At 39.1% G+C, this 26,056-nt stretch overlaps 2 protein-coding genes across 3 annotated transcripts in view; one reads left to right on the top strand and one right to left on the bottom strand.

Moving 5' to 3' along the window:
• Window positions 1-993: 993 nt before the first annotated feature.
• On the bottom strand, window positions 994-18,805 carry LOC139118556 (galactosylceramide sulfotransferase-like). 2 transcript variants are annotated; one of them, XM_070681908.1, is made up of 5 exons: window positions 18,668-18,804; window positions 17,125-17,196; window positions 13,210-13,460; window positions 3,080-3,543; window positions 994-1,914 (listed from the first exon to the last, which is right to left on the bottom strand). In XM_070681908.1, exons 3-5 carry the CDS (start codon window positions 13,344-13,346, stop codon window positions 1,124-1,126), a joined length of 1,392 nt encoding a protein of 463 aa, XP_070538009.1. In that variant the 5' UTR covers window positions 13,347-13,460; window positions 17,125-17,196; window positions 18,668-18,804; the 3' UTR covers window positions 994-1,123. The 2 variants fall into 2 exon arrangements, with proteins under 2 accessions (XP_070538009.1, XP_070538008.1); XM_070681907.1 differs by lacking the exon at window positions 17,125-17,196 and having other exon boundaries at window positions 18,668-18,805.
• A 174-nt stretch (window positions 18,806-18,979) lies between these two features.
• The window catches only part of LOC139118555 (von Willebrand factor A domain-containing protein 8-like), a 52,002-nt gene continuing 44,925 nt past the window's right edge, over window positions 18,980-26,056 (top strand). The window contains exons 1-6 of the mRNA XM_070681906.1: window positions 18,980-19,230; window positions 20,844-20,921; window positions 21,123-21,178; window positions 21,746-21,820; window positions 22,356-22,466; window positions 25,374-25,541. Of these exons, the coding sequence (XP_070538007.1) occupies window positions 19,119-19,230; window positions 20,844-20,921; window positions 21,123-21,178; window positions 21,746-21,820; window positions 22,356-22,466; window positions 25,374-25,541 (600 nt within the window). The 5' untranslated portion in view covers window positions 18,980-19,118. The remainder of the gene's footprint in view (window positions 19,231-20,843; window positions 20,922-21,122; window positions 21,179-21,745; window positions 21,821-22,355; window positions 22,467-25,373; window positions 25,542-26,056) is intronic.

Below are 26,056 nucleotides of genomic sequence, written 5' to 3' on the forward strand. Positions count from 1 at the left end.
GGCTCTGAATGGCATTTTCAACATTTGCCAACTTTATATTTGTTGTATATTCTGCCAAATAGCTCGAAATACTCGAACACGGTGTTCACTATTTATTGTAGAGACATTTTGCTCAGTCCAATGGAGATGACTTGATGCAGTGAAACAACTGTATCATCTGAAGCATGTTGTTTGTTTAAAAGAATTCAAGACAGTTTTCTAAAATACAGAAAAAATGTATAAAGTTTCAGCAGCTTATCCCTTTGAAGTAAACACTTCATCGTTCAAGTGCGTTCAATAATTCAATAGTTCAATAATTTATCCATTCCTGGCCCGAAATGGGCGAAAGCAAACTTTGCACGACATAATGTACAGGGCGAAGCCGAGTACACAATGGAGTGCAAACTTTCTCAGGCGCATGTGTTGTCGAAGTTCGCCACAGCGGGCGCTGTTCTTCACCATCGAAACAAGCCTGCTGAAGTGAAATTCATACATAGCACGAACCTTAAAAGCCAGTAACTGTTGATTTTTTCACCGTGTTTGTATTCGGTGTCAACTACAGTTTCTGGTTCTACGCAGTACACGATGTTGGGATACAACATTCAGAATGAACTTGACCTGTACATGTGTAGTCTGTGCCGTTATATTTGACCAGTGAATTCTGGTCCGGACTGGAATCCAAATGCAAACAAGATGACATGGCATTTTACATTTGTAGATGCTTTGTTGTCAAGCTAAATACTCGGTATTTCAACATGTACTGAGGAGTAGAACAAGAGCATGCAATTGACAGACAAAACAAAAATAGTGACAAAATAAATCAACAGTAAAAGGAACATGTAATGACCCTTTAACAGTCGTGAAACAGTCGTCAACGCAAGCCTGACGGCTTTAAGGTTTTAGAACTTAGGCAATGTCGTTTGTACAGTAATAGTGAACCGAAAATCTACGCTGAAACGAGTTTTCGAATCGCAAATAGCTCCACTTTCTCGTGAATTTTGTAAATATTTCAACTGTTTGGCGATCGACCACGCTTTGCGGTCAGGACTTTCCTGTTATTTTGTTTTCCTGAGGTTTTTAACCGTGTTACCCCGGTACAAAGGGACTTTCTTCTTTATCGTAAGTTTTGATGACTGCCAGAACGTTAGTTCAACTTTTGTGAAATGTTTGTCATGAATTTGTGTCTCAGTTCTCTAGTGTAAATGTACTCCGGTTTGACCAAGTTCACACACATTTCATTTTCCACAGCTTTCTCCTTCAACTTATACGCTATAGCCCTGCTGTTTGCTGGGCTCCACACGTTGGCGCCATCGTTCAAAATATCCTCAACGCAAAGATCGTAGTACTTCTCGTTCATCTCGCGTAACTTCATGACTTCTCGTCTCATCTTCTCGTTGCCAAAGTGCCTTATTAGGCAAAGCGTCTTCTCTTTGAAGTGCTCGTAGAGCCTCGCGTCGCCCATGTTCCACCGCAGCACCTGACTATCGAGGCCTTCGGCCGTTGTGTCTGTGAACTGTGCCGCGGCACTCCGGACGTTGTGCTCGACATACGCGATGTCTTGGAAATCGAGACATAGCAGCTTTTTCAGCAGAATGAGTGATTCATCAAAATATTCTCGCAGGATGACAAAATCAAACTTCCTGTCCAAGTATTGCACGTAATTATCAACCTGCCGCAAATGCAACATTTCCTGTGGCGCTATTCCCAAGTCAAATAACATCGGGTTCTTAGCCCATCTCCTCAGAGTTGAAGACAGCACGCTGTAGAATTTCTCGGGTTTTTCCATGAACACTCTGAAGGAAGATTTCAAATTATTCCCTGGAACCCTGAAGAGCTTGTCCAGCCTCATGTGAGTGAAGATAGATTCAAATTGCGAGGTCGGATCGCGCAGAGTTGTGATGTAAATACCGCCGTCTGAAATAACCGATGACAGACCTTGAAAAAATATTTTTCAAAAAATTAGTACATACTTCTAAAATAAATTTCAAATATTCTAAGTGTCACAGAGAAACAAAAACACCTGGTTTGGTAGCAAATATTTCCACGATAGTTTTGGCAAAACTTGAATCCTGTCCCCTGGGGCAACCTCGAGGTAGTATGCGCCTCGAAATGGAAAGATTTAAACTTTTGAGCAAACTTTCCCTAATGAAACTTTTAACTATTACCTCTCGAAATTACGGATTACAGCGCAAAACGTGGTACCAGAGAGCAAATTACAAAATATGTGTACCGACACTTGAAATTCAACATTCCTGTCTTCATTCTATAATTTTTTTATTTTCACAAAAATAAGCCTGTGAAAACTTTAGTCATTCCATCACTTTGAACAGGAGCCCCAACATGCAACAAGTGGTAGACCAAAAATGTATCGTAAAAGTTTGAAAGTCCGGGTATCTGTCCCCGAGGCACATTCTATCTCAACATTTTGGTATAGATTCCCCAATATTGATTGTGTTCGTTGTCCTATAGTGGAGGAAGATATTACCCGTAAATAACGGCTGTGCACATTCTCGTCCCTTTATTAACTCGATCTTTTAAACCCTAATATCAGTTGTAAGTGTTCGGGTTATTTTGCGAACTAGTGTACCTCGCTTTCGTTACTAATGTAAGAGTGTTTGCTGGTCAACATCAAAATGTCAGAAGACGTTGTCTTGCATACAATTAAGACGAATCGACAGTTGGAGCATTTAAGTGGGTACATTTGCCTGGCAGTCTTTTTTTTAAAAAAAAACGCGAACAGGTTTTTGATTACAGTTCACTCCCGGCCACTGTGTATTTGGTCCTAACAGGAACAAGTTTGCGATCTTTTACTATTGAGAGTAGCTGTATAAATACCTGTAACGAAGGATCTCATCTCCCGAAATGCATGACAATCTGTCGAGATGACCACTCAATGGTCATCCCAAGACCATTACAAAATATATTTTTAACTGCTTTCTGCATAGTTTCCTCATTTAGAAGAGTATAGTTGTATTACATTTCCTCTCAGCTTTGCGATTTTGACGGTGCTATTTGATGTATTTCACTTCGTTTGAAAACTTTACCTATGATTTGTTTTAAATTTTGCAGCAAAATTAACAAAACGAAAATATAAGCATACCTGGTTCGTTGAATCTGGCATAGTGGCACAATATATCGTACCCTTCAGGCGTGTGGTTAGTTTTCATCATTTGTGATCTCTGGAACGGCATCCCAGATACATCACTGAACTGTATGCCTTCCCGTGGCAAAGCAAAATTCAAATTGTGTTTCTCGCCGTAACGGAATAGTATGTTTTGTACCGTGCTGCTTCCCGTGCGTCGGGTTTTGAGAAACATGATCTTCTTCGCCGGTCGGCAAGGTTGACGACCGTTGAGCCACTTTGGAGGTGGCGGACAGTCGAAAAGTTCACCGGTACCAGTCATTGGAACGCCCTCTACGTCTTCTTCGTCAAAGGTTTCGTTTGCCGCGAGCTGAGGCTGTAAATCAGGTAGTTTCTTTAGGTTCGGTGCCCACTTCATAATCGGTTCATTTAGTTCTTTTTCGGCTCTCACCTTTCCCCTATTGATCTGGAAATCTGCTGACCTAAGGATGTATCATGCAGAAAAGGGAAATATGTTCAAGTATAGCTGAGAGGATCATGGTAAGAGGATGGATACTAAAATAAGAAAGGGAATTCCGATATATGAGAGAGAGAGAGGGAGGGAGAGATGTACATACATACATACATACATACATACATACATACATACATACATACACACATACACACACACGTACATACATACATACATACATACATACATACATACATACACACGTACATACATACATACATACATACATACATACATACATACATTTTCTCATCCTTTTTAATAGCAAGTCACATTTCAGATTCATGCAATTTCATAGCTCATGTATCAGATTTAAAACAAAACGAGCGTAAATAGGCGACCGCTCTTCTGTGAATTTCAGAAGTTGAGAAACGACGTGAAGAAATTTAAATAATGTAGGTTATCTTTCACTAAAGTATTACCGGACGAAAAGGCCGTAAATCATAAGCAACAAAAAAGCAAACAAGCCACCACAGGATGACAATCATGTTAGACTATATATCAACGAAAGGCTCCATAAAGTTAAGAATTAAATATCATATCAAGAATTTAAAATGGCAAATACTGTTCTCGATCTTCAATTATTGCACGTCGCTGTTAAAGCTACAAATCTACCGAAATCTCTCACTTAAATGACGCAAAAATATTTCAAAGTGATCACGTTTGTTCTGAACTCGCATTTCCTCCTATAGACGTATAAATCAAATAAACAGGACAATGTAGGTCAAGTGAACTGTGCAGTGTGTTTTGATCTTAGCGCTAGTCTGTGTTTGTACCTCAGTGTGACAATATAAATATGTCATTCACTTCTCACCATTCATGTGTTTTTGTTAAATACAACGAAATCGATCTAAAAGATCGCTTTCCTTGGGTTTTCATCTCAAGCTTGTATATTTGGGGGCGTTTTGGGGGGATAGCGGAGTGCATTGGGACCACCATAAATTGATTATCTTGTTGGTAAAGGAGTTGAGCAGACAGACACTATTTTTGGTTTCTTTAAATAATTTTAATCATGAAAAGAAAACAGAGCAAAGCTGAACTGACATAATTCGATGGCAAATTTGCGCTTTATAGGGCTCTATCCACCACTCAAATGTCTTCTGCATCAGAAATACAGAGCACATAACGCAGTTCATGTATGTCACCAATCAACCACTCTTGGAGAACAGTCGCTTTGCAAAAGCAAGTCCAGGGAACGAAAAGCTGTAGTTTGCCTTTTGACGTGTCGCGCCGTTTTCCTGCAGTTCAGTATGCAGCGGTACCTCAGCAGTACTGCTTGCCTCGGCATTTGGCAGTGTCACGTTCTGTCCGCTTGACTGTTCGGCAACTTTTGCAGCCATTCCCAATTTCTCCGGGACTTCATCCACCTTGCAAAGGATTTTCAAGATTTGGTTCTTAGTGACCAGTTGTAATTCGCCATACTCCAGCCGAAGCTTCTCCAAACTCTGTTCGTGATCTTTGTCCTGTCTTTCCAATCGATAAGCGAAGTCTCTCTGTACATAGGATATCTGATTACAGTGTCTGGCAACATCTTCTGTCAGTTGACGGTATCCTTGCGGTTGCTTTGCATTGTCCGCTTCCACCCTAGCAAGCCTGTCCTTCAAATCGTTGATTGAACTGATAATTTCTTGAGGAAATCCGTAAATTACTTCAATAGTTTCAACTGTGTTACGAACGGCGTCTTCGCATCGAGTAACACAAGCGGAGGGAAGTCCGAGTACAGTTTTAGTGAAGTCTAGAATGCCTTTACCAAATGGTACCACCGATAAGAGCCTTTTGAAAAACGCCAGGGCACAGCTTCCATTTGCGTTTGAAGATGACTCGACAGAGACGATCTGGACGTCACTGGTGCGTTTTCCCTCTCTTCCAGTGGAAATTTGAGGAGTCGCTGTTCTCTGGGTTGACAGACATCCAAATATGATCTTGGTGACAGAGATTTTGTCAACTTGATCCAACATGGATTTGATCTCGGTCTGGAAGGCGATCACTTTGCCCTGCATAGCTTTGACAGTGCTCGTTGGAATGTTCAGCAGGTACAGAACCCTGCACTCTGCAGAGCCAAACATTGGGCCAATCACAGGCAGACTGAGTACGATGAGTCTCAACGCGGATAATATGGATACGCTTGCGTTCCTTTGTCCAGAATCTCCCATTACCTTACTACACACTGCATACAGAAGTCGGCTTGTAATCCAAACAGGAATGTACATCGGCAGAAACGTAAGAAATACGCCCCATCTCGTGACGCAGAAGCAGAAACTTCCGACATTTCTGACGATACGAAAAGCCAACAGCAGTGACCACAGGTAAAAGAAGAAAATTCTCTCAGCAATCTTGAGGAATGTACTCACTACCGGAATGTAGTTGAGAACTGAGTATACTGTTTTAAAACAGTATATGAGGAGAAAGATGACAATTTTCATCAACGCCATTTCGAGTCAAATCTTGACATCGTGGCTATCGCTGATTCTCTGAGACTGCTTACTTGTGTAAACATGGCACAATGGAACAATGTTGCCCGGAGAAAAAGAATCGCGATTGTTCCATGTGACGCGTATAGAACGCGCTGCGCATCGTTGACAGCCTCCCTAGTATTCGCTGGCCCGCTAGAGGGCGTCAATAGACGCGCTCTGCGTCAGTTTGCGTTTTCTATGCATATGGTGACTATAGACTTGCTCTGAGTCTGTAGTGTGTAGAGCAATTTGAAGAAATAAACTGAAACGGACTATTGCGTAGATAGTGGGTGTTAGCAATACCCATGTATTCACGTGTTAGTAGCTACTGCACAGGAACGTAAGGCAGGAGAGGAATCAAACGATTAGGCCCGTCTAGAAAACACATACATCATGCCCACATTCCCACACGATACCGATTTCTTAGCATTTTCCGATTTTTTTAACCTATCCTGTTCTGTAGCACACAAGCATTGTTTGTCCTCCTTTTTTTGTTTTTCAAATGATTGCAAATTGGCCTCGCGGAGAAAATTCAGGGAGAAATTTGTGGAGCTCTCAATAATGATGTAAAATTAAGAAACAGAAGTTCCAAAAATTGAAATTTGTAATGTGTCGATCTAGCGTTGCAGACAGTAAGGAGATACTCAACATATAATCTCCCTGCAAAATTATGAGAACTGAATTGTAGAGAAAGATCAGTCAAAGACTGGTATAAATAACACTGTCAGAGGATTTTTCGTTAAAGCGAAAGACTTAAGCGTTTTTCGCTCGGAATGAATAAAAGCCAGTGATGGTAATAGTTTACTTAAGGTAGCTGGCTCCTCGAAATTAAAAGATTTCCTTTCGAAATCAAGAAAAGTCAGGAGTCATAGAACAAAATTTAGTTCTAGAGAAACAAATAAAACAATGTTTCCCGACACCTGAATTCAAAATGGCCGCCATCCCCTGTGTCAACTCTATGTTGATAAATTTAAAGTTAGATTTTCACAAAAAGAAACCGGTAAAAAGTTTTGTTTTTATTTCACGAGATTCAAAATGAGCCCCCACAAGTGGTAGACCAAATAAGTACTATAAAAGTGAAAGTCCGAATGTCCCAGAGGCGCATTCTACCTTAACGTTTACCCTACGTCTTTATATCGTTCTTGAAAACATGGTTGCACAAACTATGAGTACAGCTCAGCTGTGAACCACAATACTTGACTTCTCTTTTCCAAGTATTTTGTTTCTGTGCATATCACCCATTGCAAGCAAACCGAAATATATATTGCACGATCTGAACCCAACAAGAGACTACAGTTCATGCAGAATCAGAATTCACTTTTTCTGCATGCACTGTAGAATGTCTTTCCCAAGGCGCGCGTAGACCGGAACTCTGATGCGATAGATCAATGCGATCGCCTTACCAGAAGACCTCTGGTCATATTGTTTTGTGCATTGGTCTTTGATTGGGCCTAAAGGTTACATTTGCAAACAGAAACACAGACAGATAACCAAATAAAAAGAGCAAACCAGAAAACAAGGAAGCAGGCATGTGACACCGAGACAACCAACAACAGATACAGAACAGACAGGAACACACAAACATATTAAACATAGTTTTACTACATAATTTCACTAGTTTTGATTTTATCATTTAGTTATTTAATGACAACCATCATTAAAAACACATGAACTGTGAACTGAAATGTCCTTTCTCGATGGCAAATTTGCGATTACACAAGAGCAGAATCATCAGTCAAACATCAGCTGCAAAGATGTGCAAAATAAAATTCAGTTAGGGACTGGACATAAATTACAGGGGGGGTGGGCCGGTGTTTTTCGAAACACCGCTGCGTCAAAAATAGTGACCCTTCGAAAGTTCATGCACAAAAATTAGTGACCCTCCCCCTTATCCGTGCATGAAAATAAGTGACCCTCCCCTGTTACTCAATACCCCCCAAAAAAACCCGCAATGTGTTCAAGACCCCCTTCTGACTTGCTTTACTTTTTAAGTCGCCCTCCGGAAAGGAAGGCAAAATGTGGCCGATATAACGCGTTGTCCAAAAAATATCAAATCATATGTGTGTTATTCATGTAAATGTACTTTGCTTGAAGTGGCAGGTAAAAAGTGCATGCCTGTACAAAAAATGTAATTTTTAGATTTTATCGATAATGTTGATTCACTATACATGTAGTCGACTATAAGAAAACTACGAACGTGTATTTTCCAGTATAAAACTAGCTATATCTGTTCATATACAGATGTTTAATAACTGATATAGATATACTTGATTAGCATGGGTTGCTTACAAGTGCACATGTGAACAAGATATTTGATTTTGGAATTTCTGTCAAAATGTTGATTCACTATACATGGAGTCTATGAAAACTATACATGGGAGTCTATGACAAAACTATACATGGGAGTCTATGACAACTATACATGGAGTCTATGAAAAACTGTCAAAAGATTTTCAGAATTAAAATTTGCACTATTTGTGCATATATGGACCCTGAATAATTGACATAATTGTGCTTGATTAGAAGAGGGTGGTAAAATGTGCATCTGTGTACAATAACTTTGTTTTTGGAATTTCGCATAAAATGTTGATCCACTATACATGGGAGTCTATGACAAAACTGTAAAAAAAAATTTTCAGAATTAAAAATATGCACTATTTGTGTATATATGACCCTGAATAATTGACATAATTTGCTTGATTAGAAGAGGGTGGTAACACATGCATCTGTGTACAATAACTTTGTTTTTGGAATTTCGCTCAGTGAAATGTGGATCCATTATACATTGTAGTCTATGAAGAAACTATGAATAATTTTTTTTAAATACAAAACTTGGCAAATCTGTGTATTTATGTATGCTTGATTATTGATATTTATGTTCTTGATTAGACTAGAGTGGTTACAAGTCCATGTGTGTGCAAGAAATTTGATTTTGGAATTTTACCGAAATGTTGATTCACTATACATGGCAGTCTATGGTGAAACCCTATGAATAATTTTTTTCCAATACAAAAATAGGAAAATCTGTGCATTTATGTACACTTGATTATTGGTATTAATGTTCATGATTAGACTAGAGTAGTTTCAAGACAATGGGTGTGCAAGAAATTTGATTTTGGAATTTCACTGAAATGTCCATTCACTATACATGGCAGTCTATGATGAAACTATGAATATTTTTTTCCAATACAAAACTTGGTAAACCTGTGCATTTATGTACACCTAATTATTAGTATTAATATTCATGATTAGACTAGAGTGGTTTCAAGTCAATGGTTGTGCAAGAAATTTGATTTTGGCATATCACTTAAATGTCGATTTACTATACATGGCAGTCTATGATGAAACTATGAATAATTTTTTTCCAATACAAAAATAGGAAAATCTGTGCATTTATGTACACTTGATTATTGGTATTAATGTTCATGATTAGACTAGAGTAGTTTCAAGTCAATGGGTGTACAAGAAATTTGATTTTGGAATTTCACTGAAATGTCCATTCACTATACATGGCAGTCTATGATGAAACTATGAATAATTTTTTTCCAATACAAAACTTGGTAAACCTGTGCATTTATGTACACCTAATTATTAGTATTAATATTCATGATTAGACTAGAGTGGTTTCAAGTCAATGGTTGTGCAAGAAATTTGATTTTGGAATTTCACCAAAATGTTATTCACTATACATTGTAGGCTATGAGGAAACTACAAATAACTCATAGGTTATCTGATCCTAAATTGTTATTCAAAAGTTGTTCGACCTGAAGCTTCCAGTTGTTATTGATGACACTATGCACTATTCTGAACAGTTTGTATTCTGTCAATGTCCTCAAAAAATTAAAAAATGTACATACAGCGACATGAACGTTTGACACCGACCTATACCCAATGTATTGTCAATGGGAGAATGATGTCAAATAAGTAATCTCCCAAATTGTTATTGAAAGAGTCATTATAGGGGACAGTTATGCACAATAGTGTTGAATAAGTAGAAATCATGACAACTTAAATCAATGTGGCTGCTTGGATCATCAATACATTGTTTATTATACCTGAAATTTGCGCCCGAAGGGCGCGCCGAAAATGGTAATGGCAGCAAATGAAAGTGCCAGGAGGTATTTTTTCTTTTTTCAGTATTCCATAACGTGCACATGCAATTTCAGCTTTGATGCATGAAAAAAGGTGACCCTCCCCCATAGGCTTGCACAAAATTTTATGACCCTTCAAAAATGCTTGCGCGAAAAATGGCGACCCACCCCCAAAAAAACACCGGCCCCCCCCCCCCCTGTAATTTGTGTCCAGTCCTTATTTAGATTGATTTATCACCCACTCTTGTAGAACCATCGCTTTGTCAAGGTCAATCAAGAGAATGACGAGCTTGGGTTGACCTGGTGACGTTTCACGGCTTTCATCTGCAGTTCAGAATGCAGCGGTACCTCAGCAGTACTGCTTGCCTCGGGATTTGGCAGTGTCACTTTCTGTCCATTTGAACATTCGGCAACTGTTAGGTGTTTTGCAACCAGTTCGAATTTCTCCACGACTTCATCCACTTTGCGAAGGATCTCCGAGATATCATTTTGGGTCATCAGTTGCAATGCGTCGAGTTCCCGCCGCAGCTTCACCAAACTCAGTTCGTGATCTTTGTCCTGTTTTACGAAACGACATGCCAAGTCTCTCTGTACCTGGGATATTTGATTGCAGTGTTTGGCAACGTCATCTTTCAGTTGACCAAATCGGCGAGGTTGCTTTGCATTGTCCGATTCCATCTTCAAGTTGTCAAACCTTTCGTTCAGGTCGTTGATTGAACTGATGACTTCTTGAGGAAACCCATGAATGGTTTCAATCGTTTCAACAGTGTTGCGAACGACGTCTTCGCAGCGAGTGACACAGGTAGAAGGGAGTCTGAATACTGTTTCAGTGAAGTCGATAATGTCTTTCCCGAATGGTAGTACCGATAAGAGCCTTTTGAAAGGTCTCAGGCCAGAGGTTTCATTTGCGTTTGCAGAGAGCATGGGGACATCATCGGTAGGTACTCCCTCTCTTCCTGTTGAAATTGGAGGAGTCGCCGGTGTTCTCTGAGTTGACAAACATCCCACAATGATCTTGGTGATAGAGATTTGGTCAACTTGATCTAACATGGCATGTACCTCTGTCTTGACGGCGATCACATTGTCTTGCATAGCTCTGACAGTGCTGACTGGAACGTTCAGGAGATATAGAATCCTGCACTCTGCAGAGGCAAACGTTGATCCAATCACAGGTAGGCTGAGTACGATGAGTTTCAACACGGATAATACGGAACCATTGCTTGCTTTTCCTTGTGTAGAATCTCCTACCACCTTACTACACACTGCATACAGAAGTCGGTTTGTAATCCAACCAGGAATGTAAATTGGCAGAAACGTGAGAAATACGCACCATCTCGTCACGCTGAAGCAGAAACTTCCGACATTCCTGACGATGCGACACACCACCAACAGTAGTGACCACAGGTATAAGAAGAAAACTCTTTTAAATACCTTGACGAATGTACTCACTATCGGAATGTAGTTGAGAATTGAGTATACTGTTTTGAAACAGTATATAAGGATAAATATGGCAATTTTTATCAACGCCATGTCGAGTAGTCTCTTTACATCGTGGCTTTCGTTTGATGTCTGTGTGGAGAATATTACTTTCGCTGGTGTAAACACAGCAAAACAAGAACGAAATTGTCATGGGAATGGAATCTTACATAGTTCTAGGGGGACGCGTGCTATGCGCTTCGCGGAATAGTCTCCCTTCTTTCGTCAACCTTGCTTGACGGCGCTCAGAAGATTCGCCGTGGTCTATTACGTTTCCAGACTATAACGATTTCTTGGCATCTTTCCTACTATGTTACCTTCTCATTCCCAGTGCAGTGTATTGTATCATTGTATTGTTAATCTTTTTCTTAGTTTGTTTATTTGTTTATTTGTTTGTTCCAAAGAGGAGTGGTAACAAGTCAAAAATTGGTAACAAGTTAAAAATTGTTGGAGGAATCGTTTAGCCCTCTCTTGGTGATGTAAAATGAAATAGCAGTACAGTGTTGAAAATGAAACTTTGAAATACGTCGATTTAAGTCTGCAAATGTCAGGTTTAATTTCCCTGTTTAATTTCCCTGCATATATGAGAAGAGACTATTAGAGAATGATAAAGAATGACATCAATACCTCGTCGCTTCTGATCAGAAGCTTTCGTTGATTAAAAGATCGAAATGGGTTTTTTGTTTTGTTTTTTTTTTGGGGGGGGTTGTTTTTTTTTGTTTTGTTTTCGGTCGGAGCAAACTTAACAATCCAATGATGGACATCATATACTTACTTATCATTGTCACTACTAGCTAACTGATGGACACAAATAACATTATTCGAATTTGCTGATATTTTGTGTTATATCAGAAATGAATGATGTTACCCCACACTCTCGGAAGCGCAGAGACATTTGGAAATATCAAAATTATTTCCTGTTTATTATGTTGAGACTACAGTGGTTTTTAGAATTTTTCGACGGCAATATCATTAAATAAAATGATTGACTCTCATGTTCATTGAACTCCAAAAGTGTGGGAAAACAATGCCGTGTGAATACCAATGCCGTGTGAATACCTAGTCCTGTCAAACATGCAGTGAATATGCAAGTTCAAAGGTAAGTATCTATCACAACCATGGTTACGCTGGTATATTGTGTGTGCAAACGAGTGGGGCAGGAAACGAAAGACACTGATGTCCCCTAGAAAAAAAGAAAGATAGATACACTGTTTAACTTTGCAACAGTCACGACACATATATTGGTTTGTGTGTTTACATATATACATACATGTATACATACATAAATACATACATACACATACATACATACATACATACATACATACATACATACATACATACATACATACCGGTACATACATACATACATACATACATACATACATACATACATATTTACATACATACATACACACACACACACACACACACACACACACACACACACACACACACATACATGCATGCATGCATGCATGCATGCATGCATGCCCACATGCATGCATGCATGCATACATGCATACATACATACAGACAGACAGACAGACAGACAGACAGACAGACATATGAGTGAGTATCAACAGGTTAAAGACTATTAACATCGAATAGTACCTTTCTCCTTTTCCCTTGGAAATCAAAAAATAGTTTGTATCGGTTCCTGAATACAGCAATAAATAACTGCTGAAAGTGAGCACAGACACCAGTACAAATATGCAGAACAGTCGTCTCTTGTAATGACATAACATCATTCTTGAAGTCTGGCAAGAATCACTGACTTTTCAAACTCTTTCCCAAGAGTTCTTATCTGCCGGAAAACGTCACACGTATATCGATTGCTGCCACTTGGTTGGTCCAGTGTGAATCTAAAAAAAAAGTCGAGACTATTATTTTATCGGATAAATATGCAATATACAACAATGACTTTATACGAAAAACAGTTGTGCAGTACAAACCATGATCTTAGCGCTGAAAGGTCAAAGGGCACGGCACAATTCGCTCAATTCTTATTATTTATCGGATTTAACGGATTTGATTTCATTTATTTATTTGTTTGTTTATTTATTTATTTATTTGGAAATCCTACGGGATCAAGTCCCATTTACAGGTATTTATAATCTCAAACGAAAACTTTAAAGAAATTACTGCGTAAAGGTGAACAAGACAAAGAAAACAAAGATAAATATTTACAAAACTGAAATCGATCTACACACAGAAAAGCAAACTAAAGCAAACAAATCAACAAGAACAGCCATCAAAATATGCCAAATGTTAGGGACGGACCATTAGATCTTGGGAGGGGGGTGGTCAAAAACAGAAAAAAAAAAAATTTCAGAGCAGAAAGTTAGGAAAAAAAAAATCTTCAAACTAGTTTGCAAAATAAAAAATAAATAAATAAGACAAAGGCGTAAAAAAAAATCTGCAAAAGTCTTTAAAATTTTGAATTTTTTTTAGATTTTACCGACAGAAAGCAACTTTCTGTATTTTTTAGTACATCCTCCCGGCACATTTTTAATTTTAATTTATACATTTAGAGTGACTGTATCCCTTATACTGGAAGTTGTGATTATCTTATCTTTTCAGGACTTTTGTATTCTGATCACTTGAAAATTATGAAATTATAGAACCTGTTTTCTACTTGTTTCCTGCGTACAAACCAAGCAGGTACACAAGGTAAAACATTGAAACTATGGTATGGTTGTCAAGACAGAAAGTTGTATTTGCCTTTTAAGATCAAGGTAAACAGATGCAGGCCACATCAGTTTCATTTTTTTCACAGCATTTTATTGCAATGATGAACGCAAGAATGGGTGAACAAGTAGAAACACGTCAATAATGATAAAACAACATATCAAGTCATTATGTATTATTTTACTTTTAAAAAGGCATTTTCAATTCTTTTTTCTCAAAAAACAGCCTCAAAAAACAACAGCAACACATGTTTTAACATTCAACAATGCACTACGTAGAATGCCATCTATCCAACAAATCCCAACACAAAAACACACAAAAGGGGTTGAACTTTGAAAGTTTCTCGATAGCAAATACTGAATAAATCTGCATGAATAATCGTTTTTTGTGTAGCAAATTTCAAAGAAATTGGACAAGCCCTTTCAGAGAATACAGATTTTTTGACCATGAATGGCATAAATTGCCCTAAAAAGACAAATATTGAAATTTCAACACATCTATACACATCCAATCAATTTGGACATGCTGCTACAGAGAAATAGATGTTTTGATCAAAAAAGGGCAACAATTGCTCTAAAAACACAAATATGCAAATTTAACTATATTATTTAGCTTATTTTAGCTTCTCAGCTTGTCAAAATCAATTGTAAATCATGAGATAACAGATATGCATGATGTTTGGTGGGGTGCATGTAGCCATTTCACCAAGCAGTAGAAAGGGAAGCCAGGAAACCAAAATAGTCAATTTTCAAAACTATAGGAAGCTACTGAGGAGCAAGAAGACCATGTTTCAGAGGAAGATGTGTAATCCGAAAAAAATGCTCCCAAAGTGCCACCAAATAACACCATTTTTATCTCTATTTTTCAAAAGCTCCAACAGCAGGAGGGGGACATCCCCCTCCTGACCTCCCCCCGCAAAAATACTCCCCAAGTGCCACCAAATAACACCATTTTAATCTCTATTTTTCAAAAGCTCCAACGGCAGGAGGGGGGACACCCCCTCCTGACCACCCCCCGCAAAAATACTCCCCAAGTACCACCAAATAACACCATTTTAATCTCTATTTTTCAAAAGCTCCAACGGCAGGAGGGGGACACCCCTCCTGACCACCCCCCGCAAAGATACTCCCCAAGTGCCATCAAATAACACCATTTAAATCTCTATTTTTCAAAAGCTCCAACGGCAGGAGGGGGACACCCCCTCCTGACCACCCCCCGCAAAGATACTCCCCAAGTGCCATCAAATAACACCATTTAAATCTCTATTTTTCAAAAGCTCCAACGCCAGCAGGGGGACACCCCCTCCTGACCACCTCCCGCAAAAATACTCCCCAAGTGCCACCAAATAACACCATTGTAATCTCTATTTTTTCAAAAGCTCCAACGGCAGCAGGGGGACACCCCCTCCTGACCTCCCCCTTCAAAAATACTCCCCAAGTGCCACCAAATAACACCATTGTAATCTATATTTTTCAAAAGCTCCAACAGCAGCAGGGGGACACCCCTCTCCTGACCTCCCCCCCCCGTGACCGCTTGCGTGGCCGCTTGTGGTGCTTGGCACCACATCTTTGCCCTCTTTATCTTCAGACAGCAACGAACTAAAAAAAAAATTATAAATCTGAAAATTTACTCTGAAAAAAAAATTTGCACAGCTAATCTCAATTGGAAAAAAAAAAATTCAGAAATTTACAATAGTAAAAAAAAAATTTTCACAATATTATTGTGACCACCCCCCCTCCCAAGGTCTAATGGTCCATCCCTTAGTCTTAAATGAATCACGAAAAATATCAATATTATGATTGCCATGAACAAATTTATTAAAATTTGTTCATACATCTGTTGATTGGAGAAAATTTAAAACATGGATTCGGCCACGGAGTGGTCTGAAAATACGACAGATATGCACAACAGGTGCATTAAAGCAAAGCTTTGTAACTTTTGACCATTTTTTACCTCGGAAAATCCCATGTTGGAGGCTCATATTTGTTGCAAATTGTTGTTTTACGAAGAAACAAACATGATTAGTGATGTTATAGCCACATAAAACTGCTAATTTTTGTTCAAACGTGTTGCCCTTCCGAGCTCGTTTGTTGACGTCAGGCATGCTCAGCGTGCTGGGGAGAACGCAGATATGGTGACGCCGCGATCACGCCAGATGTACAAGTTCACGTTTATTGCGGGATCAAAACAACAATGCGTCGTGGATTGCCAGACATCTGGCTACGCAACGTGCTCGGACAATGGACTACGACGTAAGTGCCGGGCATAAGTAATGAATATTTATTTTGAAATTGCTGTAAATGGCTCGCGCAGGTGCAGAAGAATGCCTACGTTGCAATCCGCGTGTCAACAGAGTTTGTATTTCTGTCCGGACAAAAATTGAAATTTTCGTTGTAAAATCACATGTTATTTAGTTGTAGGGCACGTAATGTTTCCGAATAATATGCGATTCTCTGTTTTTTGACAGGCTATTCAACATGAGCCAGTGATCATTTCAATCAAAACTAACGGAAAAATCGCAAGAAGATGCAGCTAATGGAACATTAAAGCAAAGCTTTGATAAAACCTCTGGTAAGTTAAAACGCCTTATTGCACACTTGTGTAAAAAAATCATGTCACGATAAGATTATTTTAGTAAATCTAGAGAAATAAAAGATAAAGAAAAAACAGCGACTAATAAATGTTTATATTGCCATTATAATGGCGTAAACATCCTGAAGCTGACCGCCACAGTGTGAAGAGCGGAAAATGTAGAGTCTTGTACTATAATTCGCATTTTTCTACGTCTTAAAAGTCTGTTTCAGTTAGGTTTTGAAAGTCTATTTCAGCTAGACGTACCATTAAGTCAGGTTTTCCACTATACGGGTACTGCGCATGCTCTTCTAGTAAGCAATGTCACGCTGGACCGTACTGGACCATACGAAAAGAAAACGAACGATACTGATAACATTTGTTAAAGTTCCATTAGCTGTATCTTCTTGCGCTTTTTCCGTTAGTTTTGATTGAAATGATCACTGGCTCATGTTGAATAGCCTGTCAAAAAACAGAGAATCGCATATTATTCGGAAACATTACGTGCCCTACAACTAAATAACATGTGATTTTACAACGAAAATTTCAATTTTTGTCCGGACAGAAATACAAACTCTGTTGACACGCGGATTGCAACGTAGGCATTCTTCTGCACCTGCGCGAGCCATTTACAGCAATTTCAAAATAAATATTCATTACTTATGCCCGGCACTTACGTCGTAGTCCATTGTCCGAGCACGTTGCGTAGCCAGATGTCTGGCAATCCACGACGCAATGTTGTTTTGATCCCGCAATAAACGTGAACTTGTACATCTGGCGTGATCGCGGCGTCACCATATCTGCGTTCTCCCCAGCACGCTGAGCATGCCTGACGTCAACAAACGAGCTCGGAAGGGCAACACGTTTGAACAAAAATTAGCAGTTTTATGTGGCTATAACATCACTAATCATGTTTGTTTCTTCGTAAAACAACAATTTGCAACAAATATGAGCCTCCAACATGGGATTTTCCGAGGTAAAAAATGGTCAAAAGTTACAAATAATGGCCCTTTAATAGTCTAAACCCTACCATATAGTTCTACTACTGCAGACCGCATTGCACGTGAAAAAAGGACGTCAACCTGTTATCAACAATGCCCTGTGTGCCTTTAACCATGCGATCAATATGGCGTCCCGGGCAATGACGTCAATTAGACGTTAAAAAATTAATGAAATCTGGTGTTTCTTTTGAATTTACACTTCCGTGTAATTTCGAACGCTCTAATTAACTTTGTCATGGGTGTCTTTGCACTGGTAATCAATGTTTTAACGAAAATCGTCTGGACATAAAACATGCCGCGCTTTGCTATGACAAAGACCAGAACACAGTATGCAAGTATAGGCATTCCATAACAGTCATTTTACTATGGTATCCGTCTTACATTTTCTTTCAAGACAAGAAAAATTATTATCACCACTTTTAAGATAAGACAATATTATAACATCGCCACGCATACACAGGCACACAGATGCCTGAACTTATTTTGTGGCTATTACAAAGATCTTTGAGTGAACAAACGAAAAATAGACTTGATGAAATGGTTGCATTGTTAGAGGCATCAACTAAATCAACTTGAAAAAAATGTCTTATCGACTGAAGCCCGAATAAATAACATCGCGAAGAAGCATCCAATTTCGATGTTCTTTTTTTCTTTCTTTTTTTCCCTTAGTAACTTTTTAACATTACATACAAGTTGCTCTGAACTGCCCCGTGGAAACATTACTGGTCAGCTTCCACAAAAAAGCAAACTGTATGCAAGAATCGAATGTTTGTACCAATTGTTTGATAGAAAACAGTTTATCAGCCTACCTTTTGCGCGTTGCGAATAGACGCTGAGTCCCTAACAAAATGCGACGTAAACCCACAATGGCATAGATTCCGACCTTCTCATGTTGCAGCTGTACTGAGCTAAGTTAGCCTAATCTTCTGGTGCAGCGAGGATAGAGGCTAATCCAACACGGTGCATCACTTTCGCTGGTCAAACAAAAGAAGGGCAACGGATCGATGTTCACGGCTAAGAATGCGGAACAGTAAAAACAAAAGAAACTTACCTGCTTACAGACAGTGCGCCTTGCCCTCAAATATTTAAAGCGAGGCTGTGGAGGGGAGAAACAACAAACATGTGTTATATATTACAGCAATGGCTGCCCACAGGTCGGTGTACTTTGCCCAGTGACTGTGCGATGAATAAATAAGTTCTTCGATAATGATAAGGTGATCAAACTTTCTGCAGGTACCGGAACAGTGTGAAAGAGCGCTCATGTTCAGGATCGCAAGGATGAGTGCTGAGAAAGCACTCCGGCGTGTTCGCCAGCTGAACGGGGTACTCGGCAGAACCGCAACAGACACGCAGCTTAGATCGCAAAGCACCGGTAAGCATGCATTTATTGTGGGAAGGGCAGCGGAGCCGGTAGTAAGGAAGCGGCCGATTTCGGTTCTCTTCTGTCGTCTTGCATATGATCGTAGCCTTTGATTGCACTTTGAACTTTCTGTAGATGAATGGATGTCCATTTGCGGAAAGTAGGGCGGGCTGTTTTCTACACTCAGGCGGTTCATGCCGGCGCCCACTCCACTTCTAGCCCGGGATCCATTCCGGTTAATCCATCGGCGGAACGTTGGACGGGCTTTGTTTACACTCAGATCTTTTCTTGCCCTCCCAACACTTGCCCTGGATCCAATCGTGGTAACCCAGCTCTGCTCTGGAGCCTAGCCATTGGCTGAATATGGGCCATGCTGTCTTTTACAAAAGGGATGTTTCATGTCTCCCCCCCCCCCCCTCCGTCACCACTAGCCCTGATCCATTAAGCCGAACGTGGGGCGGGCTGGTTCTACACTAGGACAATTCATGCAAGGTGGACTGGGGAGGGCGTTAATTCCATTGATGTCAGCCAGTGCTCCACAAATGGAACCAGGGCAAGTGATGGGGCGGCATGAAAAACGTCGAAGTGTAGAAACAGCCGGCCCAACATTCTGCCAATGGATCCAGGGCTAGGTCACCAAGAACTGCAAGCCCTTACAGCAGATCTACTACATGTATGCACAGAAACTATTATGCTGGCAGCGATTCTCGTCGTACAGCAATTCCACCTACACCAATCAAATGATCGACAGTGATACTTTAGACAGAAAGTCGACAGTTTAACATGTCTCATTTGATCACATTTGGTGAGATCTCAACTTGTGCAAGATTTGATGGCAGTGGATTCCAAAAAAATTGTCAGAGTCTTTACTGTCCAAAGTCCCTCTCTAAACAGGGACTGTGAACTGTCCTTTTCAAGTCTAAAGTATCAATTTCAACCATTTGGTTGTCATAGACCAAATTGTTTATGACCAGGAAGCAAGACCATGGTGAAATATCCATGATTTCAGGGAAGATTTGCTGCCTGTGTGACAGGACAGCAGATCTACAGTGCAAAATGTACACATATTAGCACCTAGGTATTGTAGCCCTATGGGTTGACACAACAATGACTAACATGAAATGAACCAGTTCACAGCCCCAGGGCTGTATTGCAGTATTGCAGCTGCCATGGAGGTATGGTGGCACGCCATGGTAAATATACCCATGCACATAGGTCATACACAGTTACTTTATTAATTACTTTCTAGGATCTCTCGTCAACTTTCCTGGATTGCACCATACATTTAGGCCATAGGGGCATGCTAGCCAGAGCCCGCTCCCTGTCATTACTATGACATTAGCTTATGAACCTGTATTATTCAATAGCACCGAAGATATTGCTCCTCTAATCGAGCTAATGCTAGTCACTGCCCTTATATTTCCTTGATTGAGCCACAGAGATTGAAGCTAGATTACCCTTTACCTCCTTTGTACAAATAAAACAAATTTATAATTGGGATTTTCTAGTGTCCATATTTCATTCTTCGTGTCATTTTTTTTACTATTACTTAATAAACAACATGATTTACTTTTGACATGCCTCAACCTGCTGGTAACTTTGATATGTTTTTTCCATACTCCTAGATGGCACGGTAAGCATTGGAGATGTCAGTGTGAAACTCAGACCTGCCAAGAACCCTGAGCTTGTCCCAATCAAACACAGTAAGTGTCCTGAAGCTGGAGGATTATTATGTGTTATCTGACACATTTATTGCAGGAATTTCATGCATGGAATTTCCACGTATGGAATTTCTGTACATTTTTGCATTTATGAAATTTTCCAAGTGTCTCTGCCACTTTCCTGAATTTTGCTTCTTACATACATTATAAGTTAAATATTTGTTTGTTTTATTCCCCCGCCAGTATCTGATAATCCTCCGCAGACTGTGATGCGACATCTAAGATGGATAATGCAAAAGGTAGGCTAGTCATTTGCCAACAACTTATTTTTTTTTTGACATCAAAAAATATCCCATGCAGGCTTTTATGATATTAAAGGATGCAGGTCATCGGTTGTGTATTAAATATCAAAATAATTGGCCAGTAATTGGTCAATATTTTGTTCACACATGGTGACACTAGTGCCTACGTGGGGTCTGAGTGTGGCTGCAATTAGACCACCGCCAAACTGAGTTTGCCGTACTGTACAGCTGATAAAAAATGTCAGAAATCTATTCTTACAACTGAAGAGAAGTTTGCGTCCAAAAAGCAGGGCCAAAATGTTTGGTCTCGCATACGTTTTGTCACAGTGATTCATTCAATTAATTTCAACCTATGAAAATTAGAAGTTCATGATGTGTCCAATGGTGTGTCTATGGATATTCATACTGTATGTTGTAATGTGTTACTAGTATATCATCTGTTATCACATTGATTTTCTGGATAACTTTGTCCGATGAGAAAATGTACCTTGGAATATCTCAGTGTCATATTTTTGTGATATTTTATAACAATACCTCTACTTCCAAAATGTGACTTTATTTCAGGATTTACTCGGTCAGGATGTGTTTCTGATAGGATCTCCAGGGCCACTACGGAGAGCAGTTGCTATGCAATATGCAGTGAGTAGTAACTGTTCATTTGTGTGGTTTTTGCATCTTTGTTGGTGGAACATCTTCAACCCCAACATTTCTGCCCAAGACTTGACCCTTGACCATTGACCTTTCACCCCTATATGGATGTCCAACAACAGAAACTGAAGCAGTCAAAGAATGAAAGAAAAAAGCAATGGCACAGTCTAATCCTTTCTCAAATTTACAGTCAGCCGTCAAACTGTTCACAGCATTTGATACATTTCAGTCCAGCTCATTGAATACAAAATTTCCATCCATCTTCAAGTTGAGTAAGTAGAGCTTATTACACTGATTTTGACAAGCCATGTTTGGAATTTTATTTTTTGGGGTAATCAATCCTTTGCAATGAAAATTGCAATTCTGATGTGGACTTATTCCTGCTAAGCATGTTGCTAGCACCTTTCGAATCTGAATTATTCCAGCAAACATAAAAGGCAGCATTCCTTGTCATGCTTTGAACTTACTTACATTCTCGCAAATGCATCATCATATTATTCTTTTTTCTATCTTCAAAAACATTCAGGAGTTGACCAACAGGGAGGTAGAATACATTGCTCTGACTCGTGACACGACAGAAACTGACTTGAAGCAAAGAAGAGAAATCAGATCATCCACAGCTTTCTACATCGATCAGGTAAATAGAAATTATTTTGCCTGCTATGTACCGGTAGTATCTCAGTCATTTTATCGTCACTCAATAAATATCAACTATTTCTTTAGTAGCAGGGTTCTCCATGAGAGGATTTCAAGGGAAGGGTCACCCGTTTTTTCAGCAATCTACATGTATTCATATGTTAACTAACCAACAAAATATGATATTTTTACAACAAAGGAATATGCAAATTATGCATTGTTATTTACAGTAGTAGGTTCCTTAAAAGTGAAAGACTTGAAGTTTTGCTCAAACTTTCCTCAATGAAACTTTCAACAATTCTCTTACCAAATCAAGGATAAATATCAGGGGTCACCTGCAAATTTTGGTACAAGAGAAATGAAGTATCTAACTGTAACGGATTTTTTAAATTCAAAATGGCTATCAACTCTGTGGTAACTGTATGGAGAAAAATAAAATTTTTGATTTTTGAAAAAAAAAAGATGAAAAGTCTTCTTACTCCAAGAGTTTTAAAATGAGCTCCAATAAGTGATAGATCAGAAAAGAATTGTAAAAATATGAGAGTCCAAATATCTGTCCCTGAGGTACGTTCTACCTCAAAATGGCAACCCTCAGATTTTCACGGCTATGGAAAACACTGAGCAACAGTTAAATTAAACTGTGATTGGTCACAAGAACTTCTTGATCCAGTATCTTTGTCACTCACACTCTTTGGTGGAAATATTTTATTTTCTATTGCAATGGTGGATATCTTTATATATTCCTGCAGATAGATTATACTTAATTGATCGTCACAGCATTTAGGAGAGTCAACATTTTTGGAGTTTAGGATATCACAGACACAGCATACTGTACTTTAAAGTGCTGTGTTCGCGCTGCCCATTCGCCACGTTCGCAAATGCGAATTGAAATCAGCAGTGGCGAAGAAAAATCGATCCGAATTCGCCAGTGGCGAAAGTGATTTTTGTTGAAAAAATTCCGCAAAATAAGCAAAAACGTGGTTTTTTTTAGTCTTTTGTTGATCTGCGCTTCTTGTTCGGCGATTCGCGAAAAAACTATATCTACTTCCGTATTGTTCTCTCCGACGTACGCAATTGCAATCGAGCCAAGTCTCGCGAGAGATTTGACGTCAATTTGTATAGTGTACAGCATGCACATAAATGAATATCGCGAGAATTGAAAATGCAGGCAGACGCAATCGAGCCCTAGTCTCGCGATAAATTTGACGTCATTTTGTCTAGTGTACAGCAAGCAAAGCGAACACTTGCGAGAATTGAAACTTTTGCTACAGCAGACATACGCATTTTAATCGTGGTCACAACGTTCGGTGTTGAAATTTATTTGCATCGTGGTCTAGACGTTCCATGTTGTGCGTTTTAATCGAGGTCTTATTTTAATGGTGGTCGATTTGCATCGCGGTCCTCATGGTCCCGTATTGCGTATTATATTATAGCTTTGTCAATACCAGTGAATTTTGTGACGTCATATCCATACATTATTACTGATAATGTATTCCATTATTCAGCACTGCGGCCCCACAGCGAGCAAGTTTTTTTTTGGAAAACGAAAATAGGACTGCGCATTTAAAAGGAGGGGAAATATCGGATAAACCATGTAAGACACAAAACTATAAATCTTGACAATGGTTCACAATATTGATAGTAATGTCTTACTGTACGATTTATTACATTTTTTGAGTCCTCACGCACGCACTTGCCGGTTAGGGTTAGGACACATTCCGTGTTGTTGTCGATTTGCATCGCGTTCTCGACGTTCCGTGTTGTTGTTCATTAGAGAGGTTTTAATCTAATTACGTGTACGTCTGAAGGCACACAGTGGCGTATGCGTATCCATGCTCAGTTGTGATTTTTTTGGTTGATTTTGCTGTGTTGTTTTTTCAGAAACATACCAAATTTGTCTAAGTTTTAAGAAACGATTAATTTCTCTACGCGAGGACTATTCAAGCTCGTTGTATCCTCGCATTAAATTTACCGATTTTCTGTAATACAGTTATTTATGGTTTACGGAAATCTTTGTGACAGCTTCAGGTAAAAAGCTGAATTAGACGACAACATTTCATTCATGTCAGGAAATCATAGCAAGTACGTCTTGTACAGGTGAACTCTACGGAATTTTCTGATATCAAAGATGTTTGCTTATTTACAATGATACTCATACTTAACGAGATTTCCTGTCAAAATTCCCGCTAATCACCAATAAAATCTAAAAATTACTATACGTATTTAAGACTATGTGTAGAAGTGTCGTTTGATGACGTTCCGAACGTCTGAGCCACATGTACGCAACGTCTTGTATGACGTGACAAAGACGCTACATGTACTGATGGAAAGTAATTACGTGTAACCAAACTTCTATTTTAATCGCAGTCCGAACGTTCAGTGTTGCTGTCATGCTGTTGATTCGCATCGCGGTCCCAACCTTCCGTGTTGCAGTTCATTTTAATCGTGGTCTCAACGTTGTGTGTTGCTGTCGATTTACATCATAGTCCAGAATCAAGCAATTTCCAGTGTTAAAATGAAGACAATTGGTTACAAGGTTGATGTGTTGATAGTTTATTCTTGTGCATGCAACCGACATTGGAGATTATAGCATTATAGAAAGCTTTGTTTTCGTAAAAATGTGTGGCTAATAAAATTTGTCTGTGGCTAACAAAAATTCGAAACTATTCGCCACAGTGGCTAACAGCTTTCAAAACCCAGCGCTAACACAGAAGTGTTTATTTTCTAAGGTGATATCCCTGTAATACTGAAGTTTTAAGAAGATGTCAAAGGGCTCGTGTTTTGTCTAAAATGCCAAGGACACTATGTTTCTTAATCAATATTAATCAAGTGTGAGATCAATACTGAACAAAAACAGCATTAGAAAGTTTTGGATGAATGAACAATGCCATGGCTGTGTCTCTTTCAGTGCGCGGTGAAAGCAGCAACTCAAGGCAGGATACTCATCATCGAGGGCATTGAGAAGGCAGAGAGAAATGTTCTGCCTGTTATCAACAATTTACTTGAAAACCGGGAAATGCAGCTGGAAGACGGAAGGTTCCTCATGGCGGCTGACAGATATGATAAACTCTTACAGGTACAGTTACTCTATCATTGTAGAATTCATGTGTGCTGGACACTTATCTGGTAATACATTGATAAAAAGCATTATTGTACAAAAGATGGACTTAAATCCAGTCACATTCTTTTAATGTGAACATAGTATAGAGCCTGTCTAGACATATTGTGAAGCCTGTGTCTATGGACACAATTTGGCATTTCAAATAATTGAAAAGTGTTTGTAACAAGTTATATTGTGTTCAGCATTTGATATTAAGCTTGAAAAAAATGTGCAAAATAGAGAGGTTTTCAGAACTGAAAACTGTCCGTATGGATGGATTTTATTTATTTTGATATGTTACCGCAAGGCTGATCAATTATTACATATAATCGGTATTCAAAACAGTTACTTACCATGTTAAATGAAATGTTGAAATTTGACACAAATAACTGAGAGTGTTGATGGATATTTAAGAAATTGTTGTCATACCAAGGTGAACTTATGGGAGGTAGTGTGACCTGTAATTTCATCATTAGCCATGCATTTGACCT

Source organism: Ptychodera flava, chromosome 19 (genome assembly GCF_041260155.1).
Source record: "Ptychodera flava strain L36383 chromosome 19, AS_Pfla_20210202, whole genome shotgun sequence".
NCBI lineage: Eukaryota > Metazoa > Hemichordata > Enteropneusta > Ptychoderidae > Ptychodera > Ptychodera flava.

Excerpts from the sequence above, each read along its gene's own strand:
- LOC139118556 (XM_070681907.1), bottom strand. The coding sequence starts at position 13,346 with ATGATGTTATGTCATTACAAGAGACGACTGTTCTGCATATTTGTACTG. Across the intron at positions 3,544-13,209 it reads TCCAAGGGAAAAGGAGAAAG|GTCAGCAGATTTCCAGATCA; the intron begins GTACTATTCGAT and ends ATACATCCTTAG. Across the intron at positions 1,915-3,079 it reads TGCCAGATTCAACGAACCAG|GTCTGTCATCGGTTATTTCA; the intron begins GTATGCTTATAT and ends TATTTTTTCAAG.